The 12423-nt window shown below is 41.3% G+C and overlaps 1 protein-coding gene across 1 annotated transcript in view; it reads left to right on the top strand.

Moving 5' to 3' along the window:
• Positions 1–12423, top strand: part of LOC139052987 (rap guanine nucleotide exchange factor 4-like) — a gene marked incomplete at its 3' end in the record, with an annotated part of 571300 nt that overhangs the window by 353306 nt on the left and 205571 nt on the right. Inside the window, exons 6-7 of the mRNA XM_070530122.1 lie at positions 3350–3492; positions 11505–11593. Coding sequence (XP_070386223.1) covers positions 3350–3492; positions 11505–11593 — 232 coding nt within the window. The remainder of the gene's footprint in view (positions 1–3349; positions 3493–11504; positions 11594–12423) is intronic.

Raw genomic sequence — 12423 nt, forward strand, 5'->3', positions numbered from 1 at the left:
TATTACGAGCCTCGTGTACCGCATAAACATAGAGAAAGAAACGAAGCTTCAATACACATTTGCAGCTCTCCTAAGTTAAGCCAGGAAAGATTTATTTATTTATTTTATTTATTTATTTATTTATTGATACTGCAATCCCCACCGGGATTTTAGCAGGGTGGGTTACAATACATGAGAAAATACAACATAATGGCAAACGAAATATATGTACATGCTTAGGTCACAATCAAGAAAGAATAAAAGAAAAATTAAGCAAAACATTTATCAAATGTGCAAATGAAATAGACGAACACTCAACGTATAAATCATATAGACAGTCACTATAATATAACCAATTATGTTTCAGCCATCAAGAAGGGATGCGAAAGTTGACAAAGAGTCTGCTTGAACGATACAGCTGCTGAGATTATTCCAGTCTCTGACTGTTCGTGGAAAAAATGAATACTTGAAAGAATCATTATGAGAACGAAAAGGTGTTATTGTTAGTTCATGTCTTTGGCGTGTCGAATAACCGGAAGAAAATGTAATCCATTCGCTAACGTCGACTTTATAGTGCCCCTTAACTAATTGATATAAAAATTTTAGTCGCGATTTGCCACACCTTGCGCTTTGCATGACCCACATTCCCAGCAAATATAAACTTAGTCTAACGTACAGTTACCTCGTGACGTTGGGATACATAGCTTAAGACGGCCGCATGACACTGTGGAAATTGTTGTTGTTGTTGTTGTTGTTGTTGTTGTTGTTGTTGTTGTTGTTGTTGTTGTTGTTGTTGTTTTGAAGGCTATACTTCATTCACACGCACTTAACTTCGCACGCAGATTAAACGTAACGTTATCCTCAGTTACGCTAAATTTCGTCTCGTTAAAGTTGGTAGTTCTACCACTGAAACGGACGATCTTAGCTGCCAGTAAAACACACTCATAACGCTCTGGAGCCCTTGCATATGTAATTTATTGCAAAGGCCTCTATCAACCCGCCCCATTTCGAACTTTGCCTGCACATCACTCATGACTTCACTCACATCACATTCACATCACTCATGACCAAACCTAAACAGGGTACCTAATTTATTTCACTGAAGACGCTGCGGAAATGTACTGCGAACCTGATATAATGCATGAAAATGCCGGGAGAAAAAACGAGAATTCAGCAATTATTTGAAAATCTCCTAATTAAACCAGAAATGTTAAACTTTCGTTGCACATTGCACTTGCCATCAAACATAAACATCGTGTAACGTAACGCAGCATTCTTTTGGGACGTCGGAAAGCACATACGATAACGACTATCTAAACGCCTTGATGCATTTGCTAAAGGAAATACTTTACGAAGACCGCGCTTGGTTGCCACGCATTCAACTTTGCACGTAAGCTTTCCATAGCATTCCCCTCATTTTAGTTAAATTAAATCTCACAGGCATATATATACTTATGCTAGGGCGGTGGTATAATATTTGCACCACTGGTAAAAAACACTCATAACATTCCGGAGCACTTGCATGCGTGATGCATAGCGAAACCCACAATGAACTATCACACTCATGAACTTTGAGTACACATTACTTATAATGTTCCCGTGATTTTCGCCAAATATAACCATGACACCTTAGTTATTTCGCCGAGGACGCCGGAGAAACCGACGACAAACGTCGTGTAGCTCATGAAAATAGAAAGAAAACAAGGACTGGGTTTATATTTTCAGCGCTCCTAAATAAGACGAAAAGGTGTATGTTGCATAACGCATTACACTTTACATGCAACTTCCCCCCTCCCCCCCAACGCCCTTCCCCCGCCCCTATTTTCATCCACCTTTTCACTAATCTTAAACTCGGTGTCTTTTACAGCGATATTAGGATCTCGGAAACCTTGTGGATAACGTCAGTATGACGCTCCGGAACGGTTGAATAAATAATTTTCTGCATTGACTGTGGCTATACCCCACAAATTCAAAATTTATTTCTCGGCACTCACAACATGCTTGCTACTTAAGCGAGATAATGAGTACGAGTCATTGTTCTCCGAAGAGACCGGGAAAACCAACTACACACCTCGTATAACGCATGAAAATTTGGAGAGAACGACGATGCAGTAATTATTTTAAGGCACCTAACTGGCCCACAGGCTTGAATTTTTGGTACACGTCAACCGTAGAATGTGCCCGATTGCCGCTAAATATGAAATGGCTACAGCTTCAATCCTGTCATAGACGCAGCGAAACATTGTAAGCCTTTCATACTATGCTTCTAAACATGCGAAAAAGGCAGGCTTAGTAAATTTTATTTAGCCCCTTATTAACTCACACAATTCAAAATTTTGTTGCGTATCATGTATAATGTTGTTGCCTAACATTTCCCACATTTCCACAATATGTAAAATCCGTGAGTGATCTCGTTTATTTCATTTTCCTTGAAAATCGTGAAAACAGGCGTGTAAAGTTTATGCGCTTTCTGGTCGCACTGAGGGCAACGAAGGCACTGTTGCAGTTTTTAAGTTCAACAGAGTGGCACAATTGGCTGTAGACTGAATGGGTGTTCGTAGTGCTACAATCGCTATTGTGCTGTGTTAGTCGGCGGTGATAGTAGCTGGCTGTGCTTGTGTGTCTCTGTTCCCTTTCTTCTTTACTTCCCCGTCCTCTGCTCCCCCTTGCAGGATAGCAAACCGTATTTTCACTTCTGGTTAACCTCCCGGCTTTTCCCTTTTCTTCTGCCTCACTAGACGCACTGACGGCTTCGTTGTAAAACTAAATTCGTCTGTCTACATTCTAAGCGCATTAATAGCCAGAGTTCTGTCCAATAACCTGTACGACTGTCGACAACATTCACTTTTGCGAGGATTGGATCGGATTGAACAAGCTTTAATAAAGGTCCTGTTGTGAATGCATTTCGCTATAGAAATCTTTATTAACGGTATTCTGGTAAACGCACGTGAACTTGGCGTTTTGGCTGATCAGCGGAGCTGCAAACATGAACGGCCTGCACGGTGCATCTACTCGATGGTGCAGAGCTTAGACATACAAACACAGAGCTAATATTGCAGTAACCAAATGTATTTTACTTCGCGGCTGGTGTAAATTTTCGGCAGCAACACGATTACACGACTGCTGAAAATTTTCACCTGCAGCAAAGTAAAATGCACTGGGTGACTGCAATATTAGCTCTGTGTTCTTATGGTTAAGCTCTGCTCCACCGGGTAGCTGCACCGTGCAGGATATTAACATTTGTGCCTCCGCTCATGAGGTAAAACACCCAGTCCGTAGGCGATTACCGGAGCACTAGTCTCGCTAAAGCTCTCCAACATTGGCCTCTTCAACAAGAGCTCTATCACGTACCCGAATATGTTGTGCGCAGTCCCGGGGACCGGACCGAGGACGACTTGGAGTCCATCTACGGCCGGTTGCGCAGCATCAAGGCCTTCCACCGGCTTCACCCGGTGCTGCTGCAGCAGCTGTGCTTCTACGGATACTACGAAGACCTCGACAGGGGTGTCACGCGTGAGTACACAACGTCTCTCGTTTGCTCCATTTGTCGCCTGCGAAGTCCTCGCAATTGTGACGCTGTTCGCAAATCTCAGGGTGGAGTTGTACGATGGGCGAACTGTTTCGTATATCCTGATATTGTCAAACTCCGTTTCTTCATACGAGTACAGTGAAGGAAAGCGACGGCTGGGATGGAATTGCTAGTCTGTATGGTACATGTTTTATTCTGCATGACTTCAATACTGTTCGTTGAAAATTGCCTTTCTTGAAGCTCACTTAACCATTGTAGGATTTTAGTATGGACGTTCGATGCAGCTGCACCCAACTAAATCAAGTATTTTGTTCAAATATTCCAGTCGAATAATAATAATAATAATAATAATAATAATAATAATTATTATTATTATTATTATTATTATTATTATTATTATTATTATTATTATTATTATTATTATTATTATTATTATTATTATTATTATTATTATTATTATTATTATTATAGAAGCACGTACTGAACAAAATATTATTTGCAAGCAGTCTGTCAAACCACTATTTTTTTTTCTTGTTTATCTTTCCGTTTATAGATAACGTGCCAGATTCTCGCTGAACCATGTAGCGCAAAAATCGGTTCAAACCAGTTAAAGCAGGTTTACAAGGTTGCGCTTGCTCGAAAAATACTGGAAGCAGAATTCCCACGAAGTTATTTTCAAGAAAAAGAAAAACTGGAATACCGAAATCGGTACAGTACAGAAGCGACGAAAGCGAGAATCACCCAAGTGAGCTTCACGTTTCCTGCACACAAGGTGTAGCTAAATCGGCTGTACTCGCGAGTGTTCCGAACTAAGGGCGCCGGGTAGCTAAAGAAGCTGTCACCATACCGTTCGGTTTTCCTTGCAGTCGTTGTACATTTGGTCAGCATTACGGCTGATCGTGATCCATGTCATTAAAACGACGGAGCGTTGTCAGAGTATTGGGATTGCCACAAACTGCCCTTTGACTTTCCTTTATAGAAGCTTAGATTTCCGCTATCCTGGATGGTTTGTTTGTTTTCTTTCCGTCTCTCTTTCTGTAGCCGAATCAAAATTTTGAAATTACAGCTATTTGAATCATGGCTACGTTATGCTAACCGAAATGAGTGTGGGGACTGGCATATCCTCCAAATAAGAAGTAATTTGGGCACTTATGTGGGTAATTAACAAGTTACATTAATTACCTGCTGATGAGTTATCTTGGGTAGGTTACGATAACGAGCACGTTAGAGCCGGTACTCGACATTATATACACGACGGATTAAATTTTAATCAACCGCGACGCGATCTTCTGAAACGTGCGCCAACAAGTAGTTCATATTCGTAAGCTCGCTACCAGCGGAACTGACTCAGAAAAAAAACCTGCTATGTGAAGCAGGCTTGCCGCCTTGCATTTAGTCACGCTTGTTGAGTTGTTGAGTTGAGTGGTTGTAGGCTACTGGTGGGATTCGCCTTGCAGTTGCTGCCGGCAATTGCTCCACCGTAGCGACACTTAAAATACATAAATCATATAAATCAGACACAGACCTCCCAACTACACATAGTCACTCCTAAAGTCCCCATGTGGAGGCCAAATCCGTATCCTGCAGGTAATTTCGTCACGCTGACACTGTCACCACCTGCCCGGCCCCATTCGGAAGTGCCAAGCTTGTTCGTTTGTTTGTTTTGTTTTGCATCTGCTTATGGCTCCTATCCACTATGTGGTTTTGGCCAGGATTCGGGTGGAATTAGAAGTGGTTTAGTACTGACTAGAAAACAACGAAGATACTTACGAAAAAATCCATGGAATGAGAACTCAGATGTGCTGAGAAATAACAAGTGCTTCAAGTTTGACAAGAAAACAACCTTGCAACAATTATTCATCGGCTGCGCATACATCTCTAAGACAGTGTCTAATGGAAGACGCTTCCAGAGAAAGAATTTCAGCAATTGAAACATTCACTCCAATTAGCCTAAATGTTACGCCTGCAGATCGCCATCTTTTCAGCGTTCTCTCGGCTGCAGCTCAATGTCTCGACGACGCCGATGAGGCGGTAAATCTGCACCGTCATTCCGCCACGCATGCCTCCTGGAACGTGGCAAGCCTTGCGCGGTCAGCGTTATAGCCGCCTACCGGCATAACTGTAACTAAAGAAGAAGAAAAAAATAATTAAGCGAATAAAAAAGCGATAGCGGCCCGCCTGCAGGGAGGCGGCTCGTAGGGTCGTGTCATTGGTGACGGTATGGAAACATGACGAAAGGCGTGAAGCGGTGTGGTCGACGTCCTCTTTTTGTGAGTCATTTCTCTTTCGGAAAGCCTTCGAATGTGAAATATTCGCTCGCTTAGCTCTTGGAAGAACTTGTTTAATCAAACTTTCTTCGCTCAGCTGGATAATTTCGAGGACGGACTCCTAACTACCAGTTTGTTTTCTTTGCCTAACTCGATATTTAGAAAGCTAGTTAATGTAAAGTCGTTCATTACACAAATAACTGTGTGAATTGTTAAGAGGATGCCAATCAATCTATGCATTCGAATTAAAACAACAATGCCATCATAATATATATATATATATATATATATATATATAAACGAGAAGAAAGGGGGTCAACCGAGGGACCCGATATTTATTAGTCATATATATATATATATATATATATATATATATATATATATATACAGAACCCACAACCTTCCCTCAATGCGAAGGTTGTGGGTTTGGTTCCTACCTGCGGCAAGTTGTTTTTTCATCCACTTTTATTTCGATTAATTTATCGTTTTTTTATTTCATTTATCAAGCACAAATAATTTCCCGTATGTTGTCCTTTGTGTCAGTGTTTGTTGGCTTCTTGTGATATGACTAATAAAAATCGTGACTCTCGGTTAACCCCCTCTCTTCTCGTTTATGTATATATACTCCAGAAAGTGGATGGGGAAACGGCGCCGCAGTTGCTTTTTTGATACACTTTCATTTCCAATAATTTATAATTTATTTAATTCAATTTGTACTCACATGCAATTTCGCCAATGTTGTCATTGGTGTCTTTGTTCGCTTCTTATGGTACGTATATACAACTCTAGTTTTCTTTTTTTACTTGCGCTTAGTTAAAAAAGTACGTTAAATTTATCTCACCTGACATACTATTTTCACCTCATGTTGCGCGTTATTCCAACAGATCTACATCTCTCTCTATTTCCTTCCTTTACAACCCCTAGTTGCGCCACCTCAGTGGAGGGTAGCAAACCTGAAACTCGCATCTAGTTAACCTCCCTACCTTTTTCTATCTGTCTCTCCCTCTCCTGATAGGGTGACGCCACGTCCACCTTATTTCAATACAATAACATGATAGTTTGATAGATAAAGACGTAAAGAGATACAGACCTTTATGAAAAGCTACTTGGGTACGTGTTAAAGAACCCAAGGTGGTCAGAATTGTCCGGAGTCAGGCACTACGGCGTGTCTCATATCCATATCGTAATTTTGGCAAGTAAAACCCCAAAAATGAATTATTCAGTTTTAGTCTTTTTCACTAGATTGCATTGCCAGCATAACCGCATTAAGCTTTGTTTTATTTTTTTATGTCGTCCTTCCTGCTTTTTAAGAAAAACACTTCGGAAGCACTGTTTGGACAGCTTGCAGTAAACGTTTCTAGTCCGGAAATTATTTTTTGGAAAAAAGACAGCAGATTGGCTATAACACATATATCCCATACATCATACAGACCAGTACATGTCTCGTGAAAAAATTAAATGTGCCTTTGAAGCGCCAGTACATGTTGCAGTTCAATGTATGTAAATCCTCACGTAAATTTAGTGCGGTTAACAGTACGGTCCTTTGGATCATCTCTCTCTTAGGCACTCTCATAAGGATGCTTGCTCAGTGGCGCAAGAAATTTCTACTTGTTTATTACATATTTTGTTGATAAATTCTTAGTACATTACGTTATTTTTCACTCGTTTAATTCTTCCCAATTGTTCCATTTTAACAAAGAACCTGGCATATTTTTTTTTAATGCCATCCTATTCTTGGTCAATCCCTCACAGTGGGTATGCATAATCACTAAATGAAAACAAGACCAAACAAGATTATAACCAGGATGAGGTTAACTAGGCCAGTTCTTCGTGCTCTAAATGCATTTTTTCACAATCTTTTTGAACTGTCAATTGAAAATGTCGGTCATATTACCACCGCATGACCAGTTAAGCTGCGTAAACCATTGTAAAAACAGCGTGTACTCCCTCGGCGCAGACTACCACCCATCTATGCTGATTTTTTGTTGCAATGAAAAACAAGAAGGCGTTTTTTCACAACCCACTTAACTATGGTCCTAAAGTACATGCTAGCTGGGAAGACGTAGGGCTTTCTGAAGGGGCTGCACTCATGAGGAAGAGAGTTCCACGAATGTTGATTCTCTTTCCTCGAGGCACGGGAGCTGGTCAACGTCTAGTGACACACCCTGGCTAACTAGGTATGAGATGCTCAGGCGGAACGATTTCCGGCTGAGCATGCCAGGCTAACTTCGCCTGATGCAACACCACCGCCATCACCATCAGCGCCAACGTGACGGCATGCGGTGACGCCCCAAATATACACAAGTTAGAAGCTCATAAGTCGACTTGCGGTGCCTGGCCGTCAGTCTATTACGCGCCGTAGTGGCCGACGTGTGATGTCATCGTTATCGTGAGGTAACTTTCTCCATGTGTCGACAAATGAAACTTCGCATCCATCCCCGTTAGTTTACATTATGCACTATTCGCCGGTCCGACGTCGCACCTATAACAATTTGCATGGCGTAATGAAACGCGACTGGCTGGTTACAAATCGCATCGCATTGTCATATCCACTTCCAATAATAAGCAGTCACCAGCGTACTAATGGCAAGCTGGATGCCTCCGTACGATGTTACACTGAAAACCGCAGCAGGTCCGCGGGCATTTACAAGTGTGGCCGCACGGTCGTAGGAGTGCAGTCGTTTCACGGTCGAAAGGACTTCAGTGTAAATGTCCCAAATTAAAGCGGATCAGCAATGAAAACATATCCGTTCATCTCAAATTCTTAGCTTAATGTCAGTTTCGAAAAGCACGTCCTCACAATCTATGACAAAAAGCGTCGATGTTCCAGCATATCCAGAAGGTATTAATGTGCTAGTTGCGTTACCGTTATTAATGTAAACGCAGTGTACTTGTTTGTACAAGGGCGATTTAGTGTTCGTCCGTGTGTAGACAACTGCACTACCTTCATAAGGGTAATTACATTTGCCATTTATCAGTATGACGCTTATCCCACAGCGGTGATAAGCACCGGGAGATGTTGTTGTGCGCAAACATCAACGCTGAGAACAAACATCAGCGCAGATAAAAAGAAATGAAGTGCTGATATCGGCCGTGACTGCATAACCAACTCATTTCGCCTATGATTTTGGCGACATATTTCTCTAAGCTTGCTAGGCAAAGTATTCGTACTAAATGGATACGATCTAATTGCTTCTTGAGTGCGATTCGACAATATGGACACGTGTTCTGAACTTAATATATAGGATTTTAATTTATGGGTCTTGGTAATTGCCTGTCTTTGACTGTTTTTCATTGCTGATGCTAATTTATGGACGGTTTTTCATTGCTGATGCCGAAACGCCGCTCATTACGTGGGGCTGCGGACTCGTCAAGCCGCCTACTGGCAGCATTTTTTCCGTTGTCCTTCATCTGTAATGTACATGGCGGAAATAAAAATTAGATTTGATTTGCCTCACATGATATTGCAATTTATTGTACAAGTAATGTCTGATCATTAGGGAAATTCAGCTGATCTGAAGGAATGGCACTCTGCACTGCATTCAAGCTTTACCAACTTTGTCTCCACTAAAAGAGACCCAGACGTAGCAGCCCCGAGTGAATGACTGCGCCCAGCATCTCCACTGCAATGAGCTCGTTCACATGACATAGCAGCCTCAGCCGTACAACCCAACAAATTTTTACACAAGCAACGCTCTAGAGTGGCCTTCAGGTGAATGCCGCTGTGCACTGTTGTCTGTCAGTGCCCCTGCAAGCAGGAAAATTCATTCTATATGGCGGTTCAGATCGTCGATGACATGGTCCCTTAGATGCATGAATCAGGAATAATTGCTCCAAATATGTACACGTCATCAACTGAACGTACAGAGAGGATTTTGGTGGCTGCAGGTTCTTGTCGAGGTGCTCGGTTTCAACAGAGGTCTGTGTATGCGTTTCAGGTACGAAGGAGCTCATCGCGGTGTCGTAAATCTCTTGAGCGATGTAGTTGGTTAACAGTGCTCTGAACTCTACACCTGATGGTGTCGCAGACTTGCTCATTTTAAAATACTTTTCGCTTTTAATTTCGATCACTCAATCATCTTGACAATAACTTTTACGCCACTTTAAATGGGACCTGGTAACACCATTTTCTGATCTAGGAATGTAGAAGTGCAACGCAGCTCTTTCGCCGTTTCCTTTGTGGGCAATATTCAGTATGATGGCCGGGATGATGTGAGGTGACAAGCAAAACATAATCTCCTGTATTCCACAGGTAAATTTGGAAGTGTAAAATTACTTCGAATTCAATGATATCATGAGAAGCAATGTTCCAGCCTACCCAGAAAGTATTGGTGCGCTAGTTACTTGACCATTATCATTGTAAAGGCAGTGTACTTGTTTGTACCAGGGCAATTTAGTGTTTGTACGTGTGTAGATAAGTGCACTACATTCAGAAAGGTAATTCCATTTGCCATTTATCAGCATGGCACTTTTCCCGCAGCAGTGATAAACACCGGGAGAAATTGTGCGAAAACATCAGCGCTGAGAACAAACATCAACGCTGATAAAAAGAAATGCAGTACTGATATCGCTTTTGATACGATTAATAAAAATCGGGCCCCTCGTTTATCCGTTTTTCTTCTCGTTCGAATACAATGAGCAATTTTTAGAAGGATACAGTTTCAAGTTTACAGTGACTTTCTTAATCTGCATGACCTGTCAGTTGCTCGATCTACTAAAGATGACTGAATGGCAGCAGATGACGAGGCACGCTTCTTATTGTTTAATTTGCCCTTGCTTAGTTTAAAATTTGCCACAGATAAATAAAGACTTCATTAGGCTAGTGGTGATCTAAGTAGTTTTCAAACTATGCATTTAAATATGCGAAATTCTAACGATTGATGCAAGTAGCGTTTGATCCAATTTAGGATGTAATTAACAGCAGCTGAAAAAAATATATATACATATAGCAATTTCAACATTTCTGACCCTGAGACTGTGCAGTTTAATTGAGGTGCTATTGCATAATGAATAAAGGGAAAATCAGACATCCACCCGTTCGTAGCAATTGCTACAAAGGTGTGCGTGGATGGATGTGGGTGTGTGTGGGTGGATGTCTGATTTTCCCTTTATTCATTACTTCTCTCCACCTTGCGGGTTTCCGCAGATTACTACTTCAGGTGCTATTGCAATAGCGGGTAGCCAGTAAACTCATCCTGCAGTTGCATTGTTGCAACTGGACAATATTGCCACCTTAAACTAAAATTTACGCAAAATCACTCCCATTAGACGAGTTAAGCGGAAATATTGACTTTAAAATACCGTTGCGTTTCAAAGCCGAATCTTCTTCGCTAGTTTGTCAATACTTACTGATTTAGCAGGGGCAGTTGACAGATTTCTTGTATGTACAGGGCGTTGTATACTTTCTTTTGATTTATTACGATTTTCGTAAACTTTAGCTATCTGTTTCAAAGGCCAAGTTAAATTTCATTTCTCATGATTCCCAGTAAGGTGTTTATTATTGGAAGCTACTTCATTCGAATGGATCGAATGGCAGACAACATCTGCATTTCATATTATTTTAGCCTTAGATATTGAAGTATGGTTATTGCTAAACATTTTCCTCAAACATGTGCCTCTGCCAATGCTCTCGCGTTTCCTGTATTTTACTTGTTCAACTGTTATCAGGTTATCAGGCGTAATCATTTGACTCTGCTCTCACCTTTCGTTATATATACTTTCTTGCACAGTATTCCGCCAAGGCGACCGTGGCTCAAACTGGTACACGGTGTTGGCGGGATCTCTAGATGTTCAAGTTACCCACACTGGACATTCTAAGGTAAGAACATGCATTGCAAAACTATTTACGCCTTATGTTGCGAAAAAGCCTGTGATCGTAGTCGCAGAGTTCTTGTGCTAGAGCTGCTTTCTTAAGAGCCGATATGATCCACTCGTAACGTCGGACATGTTATTGAGACGGCCCATCAAAATAGAGAATAGGAAATAGAAACAGAAAATAGCATCTGTGAGCGAAACACTTTGTGAATACTGCTCCCGGTCCCGTACTCACAGAAATTTCTCAAGCTAAAATTGTTTGTAAGAAAAAAAATTATCGCCACTCATTACGCCAGACTTATTGTTAGCTAAGGCGTTGCTAGGCGTACCAACTAATCGGAAATAACAGTTACGAGCGAAAAGCTTTGTGAGTTCAGCCCGAGAAGTTTTGTGAATTCTTGCCCTGATGTTTTGCGTCAACAGATTATTTACTGTATACGGAAAAGCTTGCGACCAAATACGGTTGCTAATATGGCCTAAAGGACAAAGAAATGCTATTTTTCGGCCTTCTTGTGTCCGTGGTTTCACGTCTGCCCTAATGTACATTGGATATCTACCAACTTCTTCAACCTGAAGTCGTTCTAATACGGTTAATGAGTTGTGCCAAGACTCCTGCCATCGTCTTGAATCAAAGTTTCACTGGAACTGTTCGAATTTGCCTTAATAAATCAGTTACGCACAATATTCAGGCAAATTCGAACAGAATTGTGCGTAACTGATTTATTAAGGCCACCATCTTGACGGCATTAGCTTTCAGCAAACGCTTTCGCAAAGCTACACGATTGCGAGTCCTTAACAGTTCATCCTGCTTATTTTTTTACGTCATGTACGCAG

Source organism: Dermacentor albipictus, unplaced genomic scaffold (assembly GCF_038994185.2).
Source record: "Dermacentor albipictus isolate Rhodes 1998 colony unplaced genomic scaffold, USDA_Dalb.pri_finalv2 scaffold_50, whole genome shotgun sequence".
Classification (NCBI taxonomy): domain Eukaryota; kingdom Metazoa; phylum Arthropoda; class Arachnida; order Ixodida; family Ixodidae; genus Dermacentor; species Dermacentor albipictus.